General features: G+C 40.1%; 1 protein-coding gene across 2 annotated transcripts in view; it reads left to right on the top strand.

Moving 5' to 3' along the window:
• The window catches only part of SLC9A7 (solute carrier family 9 member A7), a 75,059-nt gene extending 53,970 nt beyond the window's left edge, over window positions 1–21,089 (top strand). Inside the window, exons 13-17 of one of the 2 annotated variants that reach the window (XM_082047486.1) lie at window positions 2,138–2,197; window positions 7,150–7,213; window positions 9,807–9,889; window positions 13,396–13,501; window positions 19,305–21,089. In XM_082047486.1, coding sequence (XP_081903612.1) covers window positions 2,138–2,197; window positions 7,150–7,213; window positions 9,807–9,889; window positions 13,396–13,501; window positions 19,305–19,553 — 562 coding nt within the window. In that variant the 3' untranslated portion in view covers window positions 19,554–21,089. The remainder of the gene's footprint in view (window positions 1–2,137; window positions 2,198–7,149; window positions 7,214–9,806; window positions 9,890–13,395; window positions 13,502–19,304) is intronic. The other variant, XM_082047487.1, reaches the window with a different exon arrangement.
• Window positions 21,090–21,899: the final 810 nt, after the last annotated feature.

Raw genomic sequence — 21,899 nt, 5'->3', positions numbered from 1 at the left:
GCTTTCTATTAGGTGATTTTTTTTTTTCTCTTTAGGACCAAACTGAAAAATCCAGAAATAGTAACTCTCACATAGCTGCTATGTGAACAAACTAACTATCTGGCATGGTGGTAAAACTGACAGCTTGGTGTCAGTCTCAGATTATACTCCATTATCTTACCCAGGGTGGTTCAACAAAAAAATGTGCATTTCTTAAACACCATGTCTCAGTGTGTTGTGATGGCAGGAGGCGAGTGGTGATGCTGGGATGCAGCCTTGTATTATGTTCCAGACTGGAGTGGGGGAAGTCTGATAAGAGGTTACATTCTTCTGTTTTGCAGCCTGTTTGCATTATTCTTTAACTTGGATCCTTCACTTCCCTGCCTCCTAGCTCTTCTCTGCTGCCCTAGAAGGGCAGATGCCCAGACACAGGTGCTGCCCCTTGCCCTCTGTGGGCTTTTTGCTTTCACCATATCTTTCTCTGCACTGTTTTCTCCTCTTGTCTTTCCCTATCTAATTTCCCCTGTCTTCCTCCTCCTCCTCCTCTCCTAGTCTCTAGTTTCTCACTCTCTCAACAGAGGTGGAGTGCAGCCTATGAACCTCCAGCCTCACCCCTCTGGGTCTTTCCCTTGAGAGCAAAGAAATTGTCTCCTCTTTTGGATGTCAGGAAGTAAGCATGGGAGATGCCTCCTTATCTCTGTTCCTGTGCTCTGAAACGCAGCAATTCACACCAGAGAGAAAGAAGTGTGGGAAAGGCCTAGACCCTGTAGGAATTATATTGAGATATATCTAAAACATATGGATGATATGGGTTAAACTGCCAAGACTTAGCAAGCAGTTACAGGAGTCATTGTCTTGGTTAGGTCAAGTAAAGAAATACCCAAAGACACCCTAAAACTACTTTTCATAATCATAATTCCAGGATTTTTTTAGTGATTGGGTTTAGTTTCTTTGTTTTTCTTATAAGGTGGTGGAAATTCTCTTCTTCCTCAGCCATCTTCTGAGAAACAGTTGAACTCTTCCAAAATAGCTAAAATTTTCCAAAAATGCTGCACTCATTATAGACATCTGGGAAAACTTCAATATACTAACTTGGCAAAGATACAACAATGAGAAAAAAGTCATAGAAGGGAAGTTATTGGCCAGTTATTAATTTTAGATTTTGCTGTATGTGCGGAGCTGTCTTGTGTTGGCCTTCCAGAGCAGAGCGCTCTGACCCAGAGTGTATGTTCGTATGGGAGAAGAGCTATTGAATCAGGAATCCAAAACAAATCTATCCAAAGTTGGGTATTTGCCTCAGCCTTCAAGGATTAGTAGAGTGCATGCTCCTCATAGAACAAGCTGGGGCCTTAAATATTTGGTTCGTCGAGATGTCAGCCCTCAATCAGGGTGTGCACACCTGCTTTGTAAAGTGAGGCCTCTCTGGATTTTTGATCATCTGGGCTTTTCTTTTGCATGAAAAATATGTAGTTCATGTAGCATGCCTTCGTGGAAAAACAGAGGGGGAAAAAACCCACAAGCTGCTAAGGAATTCACATGGAAAACATTAGAAACCAAGCATGCTTTCACTTGTGTCTTTCTTTTTTTAAGTACAGTTGAAAAAGTAAAAGCAAGAAGTGAAAACATGCTGTGTTATGACTGGAGATTATGTGAAAGTTTGTTAGTCAATTGTTAGTTAAACCAACTGTGTGATTTATTATGTATTACTAGTCATTTTGGACTGCTCTGAAAGCAGGCAGTACTGATGGCCTCTCTCACACATGCGTAGCTTCCTGGTGTTACTTTCTCTAATGACTTTTTCTCTTTTATACCATGTGCAGGTCTGAAGTGGTAGGAATTGTCTCTTGTAGCAGTTCAAAGCCATTGAATCTCATTTTCTGGGGGATGTAGCCTGTCATGAATGCGGGTGTTTTGCCAGCTTGAATCTGAACTAATTAAGAATGTTACTGGATATCTCAGTCATAAAGTGCTGCTCTTTTTACTATTTGTTATTTTTGTCACTTTGTCATTGTTCTGCCATTCTTATTCTTGTATGTTTTGCCTTCTTTAATTGGGTAGGGGTTTTTTTGTTGGTTTGCTTTGTCTTGCTAGGAGGCTCTGTAAAGCTACCATCTCATGAGCATTTTGTTACTCACATTGCATTCTTGTACTGTACCAGAGTTGGTGACCATGTTCCATCGGTGGAAGAGATGAATGAAAGCCGCTGGCTGTATTTCAGGTGACACTGTGCTTTCCTTGATACCAAATTAACCTGGTGCTTGGCTTTCTTCATCTTTATAACACTGTGTGCTGTTTTTCTGTACTATGGCATGCTGCTGCTGCTTCTCCTGTTCTGCAGAGTGCCATAGATGTTCCTCAGTTTTGAGTCTGAGTCTGTTCTCTTCTGAGCTGTGGGAGAGTGTGGATAACACATCATGTGTTTATCTTAAAACAAACAAAAAAGCCCAACCAAAACACACACATAAAACCACACCACATACTCTGTCCTTTAGTGCTGTGCATGGGTAATTAATGAAGCAAAACTAGCATCTCTGGCCTGGGAGATCTTGAAAGCTCGGAAATCATAGATACGATCCTCAGGTCCTCAATCACACAAGTGTTCTTAAGGGTTCCCTGGAGTTATTTTGTACAAATGTTTGGGTTGGAACGACTTCATAGATTATTTAACTCAGCCACTTTGGGGATGTATTTTAAAAAACTGAGGGTTATCACAATTGCTCTATAGAAAGATGCTAATGAAAGTGACGATAAAACAGAATCCTAGTCTTCCCCAGTTGATGATTTCTAGAACAGATACACAGAGAGAAAAGAAAAAAGAAAACAAATCTCTGACATCTATAGAGGAATGTGTACTTGTATGTACTTGTCTTTGTGTATATATAAAAATATATACAGAATATTTATGTAATAAAACTCTTTGGGATGGGGCAATGGTAAGTTTTTCATTTATCCTGTCACACTTGAAGGTTCCCAGTAAACTACTAAATTTGCCAGAGATTCAGTATGTTAGCTCGTACAAAGAATCTGAGAACTATTATCTGTTACAGTCATTCTTGGCTGTTGCCACAGAAATTACATATGCTAGAATGTAATAAACCCTGGTATTTTGGTAACTTGTCATCTGTGTGTTGCCAGGCCTCTGAAAGGTCTTTGCAGTATCAGAAGAAATGGTTCCACCCATTTTAAAATTACATAGTGGAGAACTTGAAGTAGTTCTGGCTGCTTTTTTTTAACCATTCCTTTCCATACATTTAGTTTCTACTTTGCATTTTACATTTTGCATGCCAACCACTTTCTACCATGCTGTTTAAATTACTGAATTATACACAGGCTTAGTGTTTGAGGGCTTGAATCAGAGTAACTGCTCTCCTACATGTGATGCTGGAGTGGTAGCTGTAGAATAAGGATGAAGGTCAGGAGTCAGTTAGGAGTAGAAACTTCGGTATTGGCCATTAGGAGCTCAATGGTAGTCCCTTTGCTACTACAGAGCTTTTAAGGTGCAAAAAGCTTTTCAGGCCTTAAAAACAAACAAAAAAAATATTAGGGAGGAGTGAAGAAATATACTTAAATTGGATTAATTTTTACTGTAGCGTAGTCTTGTCTACAGATCCCAGTGAACTTCCCAAGGCAGAAATAAATGTGGCTGAACTCTATGTACTGCCTGTACCTAAGTATTAAGGTATCTATCAAATACCAAATTGGTAGTGATGGAGGAAATACATGGATTTTTCACCTGTTCGGGGATATATATGCATTGTTACAGCTGAAAGACTGCTCATATTCTTCATCAGACAGGTGCTTTTTAAGAGTTACTTATTTGAATTGCTGCTGTACACCCTCAGGGAATCCACACACAGCTGCTGCAGCTGGCTTTTGGAAAGGGTGGAGGGCAAAATGAAGATGCTTGCTGGCATCTGCACTACCCTGGCCTTGGCTGTCCCACAGCCAATGTGCCCCTCAGTCCCCATCACATGGATTGTGCCTCTTCAACAAAACACTTTGCAACCAGAGCTTCCTCACCTGCCTTTCTGGCCCAACACCACAGTCATTGGCACAGTGTCCTCCCTGTGCCCCCAGTCTCTGAGAGGGGATCTGCATAAATCAATCCAGTAATAATTTTTCTGAATTTAAAAACCGGTTAAATAAATCAGAACTGATATTGGCCTTTACAGTACATTGACGTTACAGGAATCTTTCTAAATATACTTAAGGATGTGAGGTGGGTTTTTCTTTCAACCACTAGCAAAAAATTATGTTGAAGACATACATGCATCACCTTTACTTCTACTTTTAATTATGGAAGTACTTAAGTAAGGATGAAGTAATTAAATGTTTTCTGTGCATCTCTTCACTGTAAAGGAGGTTGGGAGAGACTTTTTGGTATTGTTTTGTTTCAGGTGATAAAGGTGAGACTTTCTTAGAAATTTGGGGGCAGGGCCTGCAAAATGTGATGCTTGTCATGAGACCAGAGTGGACATACCTTGAAACTTAAAACAGGTAGACCTCCTAAAAAAAACAATAATAGAAAAAAAGCTTCCTATACAATTTGCGCTAGAGTAGAGGATAAGAGACACTGTATGTTGATTGAAAGATACAAAAAGTAGTGTGGGAATTTGAAATGATGTTTTTGTGTTAATCTGTGAACTGAGGAACACACTTTGAAACAGTGATTTATAGAAAAGAATTAGAATTAGAAGAATTCTAGAAAATAATTAGAAATACTCAAAATATAAATTCACCTGAAGAATAACTTCGAAAAAAAATTTTGAAATGGACAAGTCTCTGTCAATGTACTATTTCAATATTGGAAGAAAAGTATGTAGTAAGAATTTTTTTCTAAAAGTTGAACCATTTTAATATGGAAGAGCTCCCTTTTGCTCTTCAGCACAACAATGAACCCAAACACCTGACCTCTGATGTACTATGAGTTTTCACTGAACAATGTGGTCATCCTGCTTTGTTCCACCACTAAGTCCCCTTTCCGTGCCTCAGGACAGTTAAAATTCCCAAAACAAATGCACAGCCTTGTAAGTCAAGTAAAAGCCAAGACATTCTGAATTGTTTGGTTTCTCTTATGTACTGTGAAGTGAATAGGTAGCCCAGTGAGTTAAAACTATTTGGGGAATGCGAGCTATGTTCGTCTTCTGGAATGAACTTCTTGAACTCACTGTTCCCATTGCCAGCTGCACAGCCAACATGAGTGTGGTCGCTGTGCATTGTGTAGTGAACCTCCCCAATGTGCAGCTGGAGTTTGGAAAGCCACAAATCTTTTTCTTTTGTGTATTTGCAAAGGAGTGTGCAATCTTACATATATTGCCATGTGGAGTGGGTTTCCTGACAGTGCTTCTCAGCTTTCTGCATGAGGCTTCATTAGGCAACTAGTTTGTCTACAGAAAACCCTTTTTATCATGTCTTTGCTGCTCAGTGATAGCCTGAGCAGTAACATCGAAGCCCCTGTAACCTTTCAGAGCTCTTGTGTGTGATGTTTTTATTGTAGCATGTGTTACAATCCAGTACCCAAACTGCCTGTCCAGTGTTCCCTTAAACTAGTAGAGCTTTTTAGTCTTGACGCTGGTCAGTACAAAAGAATTCCCAGGACCAATGTGCCTAAGGTTTATGATGACTCTGTATGTGGAAAAAGGAAGTGATGAGGGAACAAAAGAGATTTGGGGAAAAATCCAGGCAGAGGACTGGGTGAGCACTAGCTCTGTATGAGACTGCTGCAGCTTGTCTTAAAGTGGCCTTCTGTTTTTTCCCTGAAGGACACTAAGTCATGTGAGGCCTTGGATTAGCTGTGAGTCCACAAGGATGCCTTAAAACTTTAGTTCGATGCCTACGTTTCTTCTTCTATTGCTCTGTTAGGAAGTGCTAGCCTGGAAGTTATTTGAAGGTGTTTCCCTTTAGTTTAACCCATGCCATCTTCTGTGTCTGAAGGTAAATCATGTCTGGATCACTGCCTACCTTATGCAAGCATGTGTGCCTGGGACACAATAATGATGTGGTCTTACCAGCAAGGTTCTGTTGGCTTCTGGTGATCTTCAGGAGTGTTGCATAAACACCATGGCTAAAATAGCCGCCACAAAGTCTAGGTAACAAAGAAATTGGCACTAAACCTTCTCAGTCCCTTCCAAGAGAGGGGAGATGAAAAAGTTAGCCATTTCAGACAGTGTGTTTTTGTTATTGCATGCATTTTCCTACACTTATTATGCAACATGGTAGGACAGAAACACAACATATTTGAGACTGACAATCTTCTCTAACATTTGAGGAGGTCTAGGTTCTATAAGACAGCATAGAGATTAAGGCATGCATAGGATTTAAAACTAGACAAGTCTGGTCTTAACAAATAACTTCTGCCAAAGCATACCAGAAAAACCTGAACATAATTACAAGGATTAAATACTCATCTTGGATAGAAGCACTATGTGAAAGGATGGTTCATTAGTAAAATGCTCACTAACTATGCAAAATCAAGTAGACAGTTTCTTATTAACATATTATTCTGTAATCATCCACCATTTCACTATGCAGAGCCTCCCTTGCTCAGGTGGGAGGCTGGACTAGACAGGCCTCTTATTAACCCACTGTGGCTGTGTTCTATTAGGTGAATGAAACTTGCAGCAAATTAATATTATCACTCTTTTTATAAAGTATTTTTGTTGCTTCACGTGGTGCATTAAGACTTGGTGTGTGTGTGTCTTTTTAAAATAGTATATTTGAGCCATTCTGAGGCCTATCTGGCAGCTAAGCTATTTGCTGTGTCAAATATTCAGGCTGAGTTTATCCCATAGTCTCTGGTTTCTTGCTGCTGGACGTAAGGGTTATTCTCCACTGAAGAGGATGTCACCTGCAGTTCACCTTTTAGCCAAAAATAGTATTTGCCAGTGTCCTAAAAGAATTGGCAACAAAGGTAAGCGGTTAAAGTTGATGCCAAGATGGAGTTAAAGCTGTTATCTACAAGTAGTTGCTGCTTGAGTGAAAGAGTATCTTGTTTATAGCTGTGTAACTGCAGGGGAATAATGGACAGCTCTTCCTTTAACTGTTCTTATAATGTCTCTGAATGCAGCTTTGCTGGGTGCTTAAGGCGCTTTTAAAATGCGTTCTGCCAAACTTACAGCATTTGCAGCCCTCAGTAACACAACTTGCTTTGTTTTCCTAATGTTTCTGTAGGGTTGGGGTTGACCCAGATCAGGATCCTCCACCTACTAATGACAGCTTTCAAGTCTTACAAGGAGTAAGTAATTATATAACTTCTCTGTTAGGCTGATCTTATTTTATAACTAAGACGATAAAGAACTGCAGAAGCTACGTGCATGGATAAAACCTTTCTTTCCTAGCTGTTAAGTCAGTAATGCGTTTTACTTTATAATATTCAAGTAATGCCCACTGAAAAATGTTCTGTGGTGTTGGGTGTAATGCTGCAGCATTTAAATTTTTGCATATATGTGTATATATGAGGCATAAAACAACCTTCCCAAATCTATTAATACACTCTGTTTAACAACATGCTTTTCTCTTCCCCTACCTCCCAACATGCTTGCTTTTAACATGCCATGGCACAAACAGTCCTCCCCAAGACTGACCCAGAGATAATCCTCTAGGAATCTGTTCAGTAATTGATACTAAAATTTTGGCCCTTAGATTTGCTTGGAATCAAAGATTAAGTTCTCTAATCTGATCTCAGCTCCTGTATGCTGTCTCACAAGCCAGGTGGGTCTTGCCTGTGCTACCTACCACCTGTATTAGGCAAAAGGAGTGCTGGAAAAATGTCATTTACATTCAGTAAACTGTTGCTGTGAATCTTCAGTGCAGCTTTCTATGCATCACTAACAACCCAAGAGTTGACTTTTTTTCCCCTGCAATTTGCTATTGTTAAGCAAGACTATTGAAAGAATGTTGTTCATAGCAGAAATATCAGTTTTCCTCATCTATAAACTGAAAGAATTCACAGGAGGAGTGAAAGGTCTGGGGGGGCGGCAGGGAGAGAAATAAAGACATTTTAAAAAGCAACATTTCTGGAGACTTAACTTGGGAGCTTCCTCTGTCCAAACCTTAGTTTACACTCTCCCAGAGTACTGCTTGACACTAATTGTTCGGTAGCACAACCAGTTGCTTATGTAGGAACCTGCTAGAGGAAGCTGAGTGACAGGAAAGACAGATGACTTTGGACCCAGAGGATGCTTACGGTGCAAGTATATGAACTCTGCTTTGTAAACCTCAGGTTGTATGATGCTGGTCATACATGCATGCATGACATACTTACTGTATTTGGGATCAGCTTCCTTTATTAGTGTTTTTTTCCTGCCTTGCTTTTTTTTTTTTCTTCTTTGTCACAGATTGTAGAGAGAAGATTTACATGCTCAGGAGGCATCTCTTTCATTGCAGAAACTGCATTGGGCATCTCTCTGTTATTTGTAGAAATGTGTGTCCAGCATACAAAATAGATTCTGAAATGGTGGGGTTGGATACCAAAAAGCGTGAACTTTGGTTTTGTAGCTGTTTGGAAGCAATTGGAAGGCCAGGGCCTCAAAACACATTTTACAATGAAGGCCACAGTTGTTGCATAGAACCAAATTAGGAAGTGGAATCATGGTACAATGGCTTTGGCCAGTTCAGACTCAGCTTGTCACTATTTGAGGAATTGCTTTAACAGGAAACAGAGCATGGGGATTCTGTTCTCATTTGGTGTCTGGGTGGAAATATCTTGGGTTTTGTGTTGTTTTTTTCCCATGTAAACATAAAGCACTTACCCATTTGTTTCCCCCTTTAGCTGTGCATTGCGTTCCTAATGGAGGCCATTAGTCAGTTCCCTTTGGATTCCTTTCTCTCATCAAGCCAAGATTAGCAGTATGTCACAGTTAAACAAAATATATCATTTGGGTTGGAGAGGAAATGAAAATGTACTAAATTTTAACTCTTGGTGGTTCATGGATTTATTTTTTATTTTACATATCAGAAGCACACAGGGCAATCCTGTCTTGTTCTTTGCCAGTAGTTTGGAAAATTATTCATACAAGGCATTCTCACTTCATCTGTTTTCCTGTGTTTAACTTTGGCCTCTGGCCAAAAGCAAAAACAAAAACAAACCCAAAGCAATAACACGACTAAAAACAACTGCAGCTGCAGACCAGCTGGTGCAGTGGCTTGCAGCACAGCTAGTAAAGGGATTATATTGAAGGTTGTTAGCACTTCTGAGGTTGATGTAGGACTTATGAAACTTGCATTGCCTTCTTCAGTTGTGATTTTATATGGATTCCCTCCCTGTTAGCATATTTCTTTTAAGTGTGATATATTTTATTGGGTTTGTGAGCATTTATCAGGTATAGTAAATCCCCTTGTTCTTTTAAGGAAGTCATAGGCTAAAAGAAAGAACATCAAATAGACCCAGAGTTAAGGAAGCCAACCAAGCAATGAATAGGGATCAGTCTGGATTATTCCAGTTAATTTGTCTGGGGAGGGGGGATGAGGATGAGACATCATTGAGTCTTGTGTGAGTTTTGGACTTACTTCTATATCCATTACTGCATTAACTGTGCAATAAGCTTTTAGACTCAAGGTAACTTGGTGGTAGGGGGCTCATTAAGGCAACTTGAGGGTGATGAAGAGGGCCTACTTCTCTGGAGAATTTCTGGTCTTTCTAGGGAGAGTAACCTTCTCTGTATAAGCATGTCTCTAAATAGCTTTCTTCTACAGTCCAAGTACGGTATTGAAGTAATTTGACATTTTTGGACAGGACATTTTAACATGAATGATTTAAATGCATGATTTGTTGGTGTTTTTTTGTTTTCTGTCTGAAATAATTTAATATGTTTTTATCTTATTTTCAGGATGGCCCAGATTCTGAAAGTAGGAACAGGACAAAGCAGGAAAGTGCTTGGCTCTTCAGGCTGTGGTATAGCTTCGACCATAAGTATCCTTTTTGAAAACACAGCTTAGCTTCAAGACATGAAATGTTCATGTTATTTTCTTTCCATGTACCCATATGTAGCCTGAAGCACTTGAGGGAGTCAAACAGGAGAAATATCAAGTATATGACAGGTTCAAGGCACAGAACTGAAGCTTGACCTTGCTGTAGCAGAAGATGAACCTTTCTTTTCTCTAATGCATGGTATGTCACACTTGCTGGAGGACAGAAACCAGTCAGTTCTAGGAGCTGAAGTTCCTTCCTAAACAATAAGACAATCAATTACCTATTTCAGATCCTCTGAATTGTTCCATTAATCTGTTCTGCATCATCACTGATGCTCATAGCACAAACTGGTTTTCCAATTCATTGTACATGTCTAAGCCCCAAGTCATTGCTCTGAAGAGCTATCTGCTTTTATGATGAAGTCCTGTTTGGAGACCCATTGCTGATATGGGAAGTTCTGGAACTAAAAATCTACATGTGATCCAGCTTATTCCCTTCACTATATCCAGAACCTCCTATAGGTGTTAAAGCTGATAACCAATTTTTGTGTAGCTGTCCTGTCTTTTGTGCTTGAGTTTTTTAAATCTACTTAGCATATTCGTAATCAGTGAACCATACAAGTGCCCCTCCTTAACAGCGTACACTTACTTAGTGGAAAATAGCAAACATAATCTTGTGTCTGTGGCAAGTCACTTTTACCCAGAAATTCAAAGAAGTTTCAGTTCTTGATTCCTAGTAATTTCTGAGTCAGTTAAATATATGTAAATATCTGTGACAGGGTATTAATCTTGTTGCAGCTTGCAGATGAGAAGTGAGTCTTTTCACTGGGGTCTTGCCCATTGGTTGACGAGAGATTGCTGTCCTGGTTGGAGCACAGTAGTTTCCTTCTGTGCTTTGTGCATCAAGACTTTCCACCCAGGGAAACCCAGGTGTAGTGTTGAAAGGATTCAGATCCTAATCATAGAATCACAGAATAGTTTGGGTTGGCAGGGACCTTCAAAGGCCATCTAATCCAAGCCCCTGCAATGAGCAGGGACATCTTCAACTAGATCAGGTTGCTCAGAGCCCCGTCCAGCCTGGCCTGGAATGTCTCCAGGGATGGGGCATCTACCACCTCTCTGGGCAACCTGGGCCAGTGTTTCACCACCCTCAGTGTAAACAATTTCTTCCTCATGTCCAGCCTAAATCTCCCCTCCTTTAGTTGAAATAGCACTTGCCTTTTCAAGATAAAAATCTGCTTGTGACTGATGCAGTAGTATTGGGCCAAAGCCCAGAAGTAGAGCGTATATGCTAGTTTAAATATTCATAAATGTTAGTAATTTCAAGTTAACACTTTGAGCTGTAGTGGGTGGTGCTAATGTGTATTGAGGTCAATTTTTGGTTTTTAGAAAAAAAAAAATTTAAAAACCCAAAGACTTCTGTGGCAAGAGCATGGAAGGATCTGCCTGTGGCTGACTGCTTTTTTTTTGTCTTTTTAAGAAGGAAGCGGAGCTCTGTCCTCTTCCCCTGCCTTACAAAAGGGATGTGCCCGATGAAAAAAGGAGGAGTTGGCAATGCTGACTTCCCTTGGCTGCCTCTGGCACAAGGGCCATCCTGAGCAGCTGCAGCACAGGCCAGGGGAGTGCTAGGTGAAAATTACAGCTTAATTAGCCATTTCACAGAAACTTGAAGGATGCTGATAGTGCATTTGCTTTTTCAGCTGTGACTAGCAATATTTAGGGAAGGTTTCTGTGAAGTTTGTGCCAAGGAAACTCATCCAGAGGCAGAACTGTCTTAGTGTATCTTGGAGGTAAAATTCTGTTCCTGCTGTTGCACAGAGACGTTCAGATAAACATCAGCTGGGTGGACTTAAATTGCGTGGAAGGGAATACTTTGGAATTGCCAACTCTGTACTCATGGCTAAATGTCAAAATATTTTTTGCTGATGTATTCACTTGGTTTGTAGGTAGAAAGGCATGTGGTCTCAAAATTCATGCTTTGCTTAGCTTGAAAAAGATGTAAGATGTGCTTGGCCATGTGCTGCAGTGCTGGCCATTGCATGCAGAGCTCTGTGTGGATGGATAACTGGGAACTTCACTCCTGTGGAACGCAGAGTTCACTTAATGTCATGGGCTGTTCCCTGGGTTCACCCACAGTTGTTAAACACAGAGTGAACTGCAACTTCAATGAAGTACCAGATGTCTTTTACTGGGTTTGTTTTATTACGACCGAGTCGCTGTGTGCCTGTCTGCTGCAAGGCAATGTAGAGGCTGGTAGGTTGATGTGAGGGAAAGAGTTTATTTTCTTCCAGGGCTGGGTGTAGCCACACTATTACTGGGGGAGAGAGGAGGAAATGTAACCCTGCAGTGGCATAATCACACCGCTATGTGCTCAAATGTGCTATGCCAGGCTCTGCTAGAGGGGGGGGATGCAACTGCTAAAACAGCCCCTTTTTTAACACCCTTTTTCTCCCCAAGCACCTGATCTGCTGAGAGCATCAGGGAAACTGAATTATATTTCACAAATGGACTTGATTTTCTCTGTGCTTAAAGGCCTAAGAAAGTAGCTAAGCTATCTGCAATATATTATTTACATTTAAAATAATCAAACTGACTTTAAAAAAAATCTTCAAAGTCTTAGCTCTGAGCTCTGTTCTTGAGCCAGTCAAGATCAGCATGCTGCTCCGTAGCATGACACCTTTTTTGACTCCTGAGCATTTCCTCAGGTATATCATCAGTCTGGACCACTAGTGTGAACAAATATGGGTTTACCTGGGGGCAGACCTCTGAGGAGAGGTGTTGAAGACACTTTTGTACTCCCATGCCCCCTCAATGAGGTCTACGTGGCATTGCCTGGGCAGATGCTTTCCTTCCATGCCGTGTTATGCGGTTCTTGCCATATAGTTTTCCCCTCCCCTTTCTGAGGCTCTGTGAGGTGTATGTGCACTGCAGGGATGTCTTTGAGTCTACCAGAGTAAAGATCTCTGGTTGCATCTCTGTGGCTCAGTGACCAGCCAGCAGCAGATCAGCTCAGGTGGCTGCATTGCTTGAAGGACATTGGATGGACAATATTCCTTTATTTCTCTGTGTTGAGCCACACAGGTGTGTCACCATGTTACCTCTGGCTTGCCATCTCAACACTGTGCCCCCATCTGCAGAGCAGAAAGATGCTTGGACCTATTGACGTTGAAGCACTTGTACCTCTGCTTGATCCTTTTGGCTCCAGTGAGCCCAAAAGCTGGAAATATTGTAAGTGCTTGAAGCTTTAAGAAGAGGTAGCTAGTTCCCCTTGCAGTAAATGTGTAGTTAAAGAAACTGCCCTTAAAAAAAAAAAAAAAATCAAAGGAACAATGTTGGGGGGAGGTGTTTTTCACTTATTTGTTTACAAATGCAGATTTTTTTCAATGAATGTTTTATATACAATCATTGAGCAGCATGTAGATCAAAGGCAGAGCCACATTTATATACAATTGTCTTTATTTTAATAGAGGTTTCTGAGCACTGATGTGTTTTCCTTAACTACTGAAGTTATTTGAAGCCAATTCTCACTCACAGTGGCCCTCCGTTAACCACAACTCTACCCAGCTGGTGTGGCCTGATAGCTCGCTGCCTGACAAGTCCTCAGGTTTATGATGTAAGTAGAACATCTCAATGCTTCTGTGTTTTGGTTTTTATTTATTTAACTTCAGCAAAGCATTTTTTTTTTCTTTTTAGGCAAAAGGTTGGTATGACATCTATCTATCTATCTAATGCAAAAATGTGCTGGTTTGTCCTAGGAATAAAGGTTTAAGATACTCTCCCCTGAGGCAGCAGCTTCTGTTAGTAGAAATCGGAGGTTAACTTATTGTTCAAATACTACCTTAAAAAAATAACACTTAAGGATATCAGAAAATTGCAGGCCTAGTCAACAAACCACTTCAGTGAATCACTTCAAAATATTCAGTCCCTTCTCAACACATTTGAACAAGATTATTTTCCTGTTACTGCTAAGGTTGTGTTGAGGTCTCATTTACAGAAGACGCTGACACGTTTATCGGTGCCGGAAAGAAATCTGGTAGAGCTTCCCTTCATTGTTTCCACTGTGAAATGTGAGATAACATTTCAGAAACTGTTAATCAGTTACTTATCTAAGTCTAGCAGGTCACTATTCTGTCTTTACAGCCATGTCTTGCAATAATTAATGCTTCATTCTCCTATTACTGTTGCAGGATCCTGATAAATGTCATTCCTATCTTTAAAGTGCTTCTGAAATCTACAACTTTTTATGAACCACTTGTAAATAAAACCATAGTACTATGTGGGATCACTCAAATTTGCATGTTCTCTGAAATGGTAACATCTCTATGTTCAAGCAGTCTTGGATGAGATTTCTATTAATCTTTTCCTAGATAGTTATGAATTCCACTTGCAACTTTGAAATACTTCTCTGCATTTCCTTCTGGTATCATTAGCATCTTACTTTTACCTGATAGTAACATTTCAAAGAAATTTGAAATGTCTGCTGCCTGTTTGGAGCTATTACTAATGCAAGAAATTGGCCTTGTTCCCATCTTAGCAACGCCACTGGAGATCTCAAAACAGATCTAGGCTGGAAGGCATCCATCGGACCAATTACCGTACTTGTGTGTTGCCCATGTGTCTATCTACATGTGATCTTATAAGATTAGTTATCCAGTAACCATGGATCTAACCAGAATGAACACGGAAACTTTAGTTTTTGTTTTCTCTAGGAATTGGCTCTTTTTTCTCTTTACTCCTCATTCTTAGCTACTACTGCATGTGGAAACTCATTCTTTAATTGGATTGGTTCTGTCACACGCACACACTTGGGATGTTAACTTCATCATTAAAAACACCTGTAAGGCTGCATACTTTGTTAAGGTGTATAATGTGGAACTTTGTATATGGTCCCCTGGCTCCTATTTTGGTACATTGCTGCATTAGTCTTAGGAAATAATATAATTTTGAGATTTTTTTTTTTCTAATGTATTTGCAAGATTTCTGAACTCTCGAGTTACTTTATTGCTTTTTGTTTCTTTGCATGGCTGGCTTTGCTACAGCATTTGACTATACCATTTTATTACTGGCTAAAAAGGTGTGGAATCCTCTTGCCTTCCTATTAGTGCAGGTGAAGCAACTGAGAGAGCCCTGTCTTTGGGAAACAGAAACTGCTTGGAGTAGTTCTGCTTTTCTGAGGTATTTGCAGAAAAGTTGGATGGTACATCTGAGAGAATGAAAGACTGAAGACTTTGAATTAAACAAACTTAAAATACTCACCAGAATGTAACAGAACTGGAAAACGTCTTTCAAAAAGTAGTAGTAAATCCTAGATCTCATTCAGGTGCACGTCTGAGCAGTTACGACATCTGCATAGAGAAGAAAGTGTAAAAGCATGTGGCTGTACTGACTGTGTATTTATGCATTGTTTTCAGCTTTTTTGTTGTTTGTTTGTTTGTTTTAGGTTTTGTGTGGTCCTCCTCCTCCTGCTTTATTACAACCTTATTTAGAATTAATTTTCATTTCCATGAGTGGGAGTACCTCTTTTTAATTAGATGCCAAAGAGGGGTTTTCGAGTCTGAAAGCCAGATAACCTTATTACATAGTCCGCCTGCAACCTATTCCTAAGTAACAGATCATGTCGAAGCTTGAATTTGCATGGTGTACGTGTAGGGTTCTGAGCCAGCCTGCAGGGGTGACATACAGTGGATTTTTTCCAGAGCTCTCATTACTGCTCCTTGCTGATGTTCTCCCACCGCTTTAAGACTGTGCCACTGAGCTCACCATTAAGTGCTTCCCACCCAAACAGAATCCAAATTGGTACTTAAAACCATGAAAGATTGCTGTAGTTAATGTTTAAAATTATCATTTTCAAAAACTCCTAGTTTTCTCTCCTATTGTTATCTTCAGTGCATGACTGTTTGGCAGGGCTTTCCAATTTATCCCAAACTAATGTAGGTCAATTTTTTGTTCCTTTTGACATGTCCTTTGAAACTTTTAGCATAATAATTCTGTTTCTTCAACTATTTATCTCATTTGGGAGAAGCATCTGTGTTATCACCTCCTCTTCCTGATGAAGGGCTACTGGGGTTTTGTTTGTTTGTCTTTTCTTGATTGTTCAAGGGTATGTTTTCCATCCTATGCACACTCCCACCCTTTTTTTTTAAAAAAAAAAGTTTAGTTCTTGCACCATACAGTGTGACAACTTGGTATGAAAGCAGAAGTAATTGAATTTTTCTAAATATGCCAACCCAGTAAAGAAGCTTAATTTGCAGTCTGTAATGGGGTAACTCTCAGAATTTGTAAGAAAACTTTTCTTCCTCCCTCCCCTTTCTTGGCGCTACAAGCTTCATAGCAAAAGTTGTTTAGTTTCTTTGAATTTCAATTCAGTTGAGAAATAGAGAAACTCTAACCAGAGCATCAGATTTAGGTTGTAACCAATTTTCCATGTATGCTACTTGTTGCTTTTGTTTTGGAGCCACAGGACAAGGAACTTCTGGTGCAAGTTTTGTTATCTGTGATGCCTGCGTTGTGTTCAGCAGCGTATGTGGTGACCACCAGCGCTTTTATGTGTGGCTTACTTTGCATGTGCTGCTTTTTGCACTGCCTTAGGAGGAAATACAGACTGGCTTTGTAAGCAGGAACCCTAAATAAGCTTTAGCCCTTTTAATGTCTCCAGTGAGTGTTCTTAGGAGCATGAGCTGATTTTGCCACAAATGGGACAGAATGCTGTGAGGCCCCCGCAGGGTTATGGTCAGCACATGGAAGCAAAACCCGGGCATTTGTAGGGTTTTGGATTTAGGTAATTAACCACTCTAGTTTGTCCGTTTAAGTAGTGAAGTTTAAACCTATGTTTTTGGAGTGAATTGAAGCTATTCCTACAGAACTGTGGGGGATTGCAGAGGCCAGTCTAGGGTTATTCTTGGAAGAATTTCAAGTCTCTAGGGATCTACTTGGATACATTTCCTGTCTTTCTTGAAAGAATTGTTCATGCTACATGAAGCACAGTAAGTTTATTCATGCATCATCTTTGCTTGCAAACAGCAAATCCATATACTACATGGGATTGTTCATGGATGTTCTCTGGGAAAACAGGTGAAATAAATTGCCTGCTGCTTGCAGTGCTGTTCAGAACTGAAATAAATAAGAGGAGCTTGGCTCGTACAAGGCAATGTTTGTTCACTGTGGTGAGAGAAATTTCAGTGTTTTATCTGGAACTGATCATGTTTATGTGCATGTACATATAGCCTGGGACAAACCAGGGAAGACTGAGTTAGGACTTGCCATGTAGATAAAGCCTGCGGCTGTCTCCTCAGTATCATGCTTCCAAGAGCTCTTCAGCCTTTTGGGAAGCTCAAGCATAGTGTGTGTTCTTACCATAGGTCCTTGCAGCAAGGACCTGCTGTGAAATGGCATCATGGAGCCAGGAGAAGCTCCTGGAGCTTGTTGCGGTCACTCCACATGTGGTTCTGGTCTTGTGGTCCCTCCTGGTGTGCTGTCAGCCCTGCCTTCCCCTCCTGGGGGCTTCTCAAAGGCCAATACCCTAATAGGCAACTTGATAGAGCTTCTCAGCTTCTTCAACTTCTCAAAACACAAGCAGTCTACAGTCACAAACCGCCAGCTGCTGACTCATGCCTGTTTTTTTGCCTTTCATCTTTATTTGAATTTATCTTCTTCAAAAATAGGATATTTAGGAATATCATTTTTTTTTAAACAGACTATAATTTCATGTACTTTTTAAAAATCATCTTGGTCTTATCCCTCTGACTTTTACTACTTTGCAATGGAAAGCTTGTAAAGGCTGTTTCTGCCAGCTATAGCTGAACCCTTTAACTTCTGCCTTTTTTCTTTTTGAGATAGTGACAGTAGTTCAGTGTTTTCTTTGCAATCAAAGAAAACAAACAAGCATCCTAAACTGTATTTGCTCTTTGAGAACAGTGGTCTCTATCACAGTAACCCTGTCTCTATTAAGCAATGATAAATTTGGGTGCCACAAAGGTTCTGAGAAATTAGTATTCATTCTAAGTAGGGCTTGTCTTGCACCCAGCACTGAGCTGTACCATTTCTTTTATTGGTTTTGGTAAACTCCTGACACCTCTTCTAGTCCTCTTTAGTTAAATATTCTGCATCATCCAGATGCTTCTGTTGCTTTATTTTGGCTGATTATCATTCTGAAATAATGACAGGATGCTTTCCCAGGAAGTTTTATTTAGCTGGGCACTGTGTTTTTCATAGTGGACAGGTTCATCAGCATTTTCAGCCTGAGCTGTTCTGCAATACAGGTAGGGCTTTCTGGTCAGGCTGATCACAGCCATCCTATCTCATGTAGCCTGTGCCCTTCTTCCTTTGCTGAAGTGGAAGAAAATTATGTATTTTGAGAATGTAGCTTGATTGGTGTCCAGACTACCAAGGAGATCAGCAATACACACACTTAATTTCAGCTCTTGCTAAGTGTTATGGAGCTATTCACATGGGGAAATTCTTGCTTTCAGTTGCAAGAAAGGAATCTTAGAGTACCGAGAGAATTTTCTTCATATATGAGAAACCCCCATTTTCTGAACAATTCATCTATTTTGCCATTTACCAAGACCACATTAAGCAGGAGTGAAACATGGTGAAAATTGCTTGCTGTTGTATTATGCTGTGTAGAAAAATTAAGTGCACTTCCACAATTTCTAGTCTCTGACCATATATTTCATCCCATCTCTGCCAAAATAAATTTACAGGGTTTTGTGAGCCACTTTCTTAAATTTTTATTTTTTTTTTTTTTAAGAAAATGTATGAGAACTAGTTACAAAACTTGGAAGCAAGCACTTTCTTCTATCAGTCTTTCATACTTTATTTGCTCAGGAGTGTTGCCTAAGAGCTAGGTCTCTATTTACTACCAGGTAGGAATAAGCAGATAGTTTAAAAGAGTGTGGTTAGTTTTCAATCTATAACAAAAAATTGTTGAGGAAACCTTGATTCTAAGTAATTTGGGCCTGTGACTTCTTACTGGTTTGCATGAGTCTTTTACTAAAGAGCTTCACTAATTAGCAACAGATACAACTCTGTATCTGGAGTGACTTAATTGTGCTTGGTCTGCAGTCTTTTTCCTGTACTGCCTTCTAAATGGTCAGGCAAAAACCAGTGTAGGCTGTTCATCTCTCCTGTACTTCTGGTACACTTCCAGTGCTATTAAATCGCTAGTTATCTGTTTCATAACCTAGTTCTTGGATTCAGCTTCCCCTCATCTCTCCACAACAGCAGTAAGGGAGCAGTAAGCTGATTTGCAAACGCTGGGTTCAAGGTTATTTTTAACATTTCTTAAGGTGGAACTTTATCGCTTACTGCTTCTGTATTGATACACAGGTAAATTCTTCTACTCAGTTACCTTCTTGGCAAAGACCAGATGTGCACTGTACAACGGTTTTTATCGTCTTTTTTTTTTTTCTTTCCAGAATCAAGAACAACTTAGAGAAGAGGATTCTGATTTTATTCTGAATGATGGTGACCTTACTGTGACATATGGTGACACAACAATAACTGCAAATGGTTCTTCTGGCCCCCATACAGCTACCACTAGCCTTGACGGCAGGAGAACAAAAAGTAGTTCAGAGGAAGCACTGGAACGTGATTTGGGAGGAGCAGATCATGAAGTTACAAGCAGGGGTACCCGGCTAGTATTTCCTTTGGAAGACAATGCATGATTACTGACTCAGTAAAAATGACTGTTGCTCTGCGGATGGATCAAGGAAGGCTGCAGGCCACTGAGTCACTTGAGGTGGGGAAGTTTATATAAACAAGTTAACATGTGTCAGTGGTTTTACTAGGGTCTGAAGATATCACCTCTTTTTTTACTCAAGATGCTGACAGTGGGGTTTTCTAAATGTCTGAGAATAGACAAATAAGAAAACTGGTCATTCTCCTCTTTTCAACCACGTATCGAATCACAGTATAACTCGCATGCTGCAATTGTCTCGTTCAGCTGCAGCAGCTCTCTCTGAAGAGAGGTACACGAGAACATTGTCACGGAACTGAGCTTGTCTTGGCATAGCTTGGGAATGTGGACAAGAAATATAAGTGTGATAATTATTATGAGGTAAAAAAGGATGTGTGTGTATCTGAACGTGGAGAGGTCCATTGTTAATGCCTCTCATGAGGCTGAGGAAAGTATACAGTAAGAAGGGACAGTATACCTTAAGACTACAGGTGCATGAATGCAAGACTGTGGGGAATCTGTTATTGAGAGCTATATTTAATGTATTTCAGGGAAAAAAGGGAAAAGAAGATTTCTTCACTGGCCATGTGTTTAAATAGGAAGGCAAGGAGAGCTACTTGTCCTTTTAGCTTTGGGCAGCCTGACTATTAGTATTAGCCTAACTTCTAGTGCCTCAAAAGAAAAACATCCAGCTTCCTGTGGTCTGAGATGTACCTGACCTGACACAAGCCTGGAGCCAGGCTCTCTGGGGTACAAATCATAAGGTAAAACTTTCTCTCCTTCAGGGTTCTTAAGATCAGATGAAGATAGTTGGAAACGTACCTTGGGCTGGGAAGAAGAGCAGATAAGAGGAGAGGTGGGGGAAGAGAGAGAGAGAGAGCGGGAGAGGCAGTATTGAACTTCTGTGGAACCAAGAGGTTTCATATTGCTCAGAAGAATCCATGTACTCTGCTTACAGTTCTTGTGTGTGATAAACAGCGAACATCTAATTAAATGGACAAACAAACACTGCTGGCTTTACCATTTGTGACTATCCTGAAAGAAAGGTGTTTACTCTTGTTCTCTTTCGCAGAGTAGATGTGAAACTTCAGTGGGGCATTGCACAATAATGTATAAGCTACGGAAGTGGCAAACTGTAGTATCATCTTAAATGTGAAAAGGGAAAAATCTTTGCCTAGTATTTAGCCCACTTACGCGTAGGCTAGCTTTAACTTATTGCTAAATGCTTTTTAATTTCCATATGAGGAGATATCATTGTCTTTGCCAGTAGCTGAAAACTTACGCTTTGAAGAGTGGTTCAGCTATCTAAAGCATGCTAAAATGTGATTTCATTCTCATGTCTAAAAAGGTTTATTTTTTTAAAGAGTTCTGTGGCCCACTAATGTGATGTAATATCGCTTTGTCTAAACAGTGTGTTCTTCTTGCTGCCATTTCAGTTGTTCCTCTCATAAAATTGTGTGTGAGTAAATACCCACTCTGTTTTTCCTTACCTATTAAACTTACCGGGCAAACTTTGGTACAAGAACTTACTGCTCCAGAGAAAATTTGTAGGTGTATTGTCTGGTCTGCTTTCTTTCAAATGTGTTCTCTAATGAATGATCTACCTCTTTGTCTGTCCCTCCAAGAGAAATTTGTAAAGGGCATTGGTCTGTAATGACTGTCTGGTGTTATTAAGAGACGAGATATGAGGAAACCAGAAGCATTTATTTTGTGGAAAAACTGGAAGAGCTCTGAAAAAGAGTCTGAGCTCTGCTCTCAAACAGTGAAGAGCAACAAACCCTCATGAAGATCTCTGAGCAGAACAACTCCGTTTCAGTTCTCCTCTGCTTTCAAGGAACACAAAGCAGATAGCAATGATCCATGTTATTTATACTGTTTACATGGCTTGGTTTTTTTTGTTTGTTTTTTGAAGTGCTGGCAGTAGTAAAATGTAGTTTCCTCCTAAATTGGAAAAGCAATTGCATTCATTTTGGACAAGTCTTTAGGACCCATGCTGCCAATGCTGAGTGAGGACTTGAGACTTCTACTACAATTAATTTGAGTTATTAGCTGAGTCATATGAACCAAATTTTGGGTTGATACAGTGAAACACCCAAAATAAACAGACTTGATACAGTGAGGTAGATCTTTACAGGCAGCTTGAAGCTGAAGCTTATGAAATCACTTTGGCTGAAAACCAGAGCCTTATGCAGAGAGAGATCTGTTCTTTGGAAGAAGGATCAGGTACAGATTCTGCAAGTAGAAATTCTGTTTCAGTAACTTCTGCAGGAAGACTGAATCTCTCAAACATGAATAAACCATCCCAGTGCAGATGTTTCTCTGTGTTTTTAATGGC

The sequence above is a fragment of the Streptopelia decaocto genome (assembly GCF_964273445.1).
Source record: "Streptopelia decaocto genome assembly, chromosome: 1".
Taxonomy (NCBI): domain Eukaryota; kingdom Metazoa; phylum Chordata; class Aves; order Columbiformes; family Columbidae; genus Streptopelia; species Streptopelia decaocto.
This window is presented reverse-complemented; position numbering and strand designations above follow the sequence as displayed.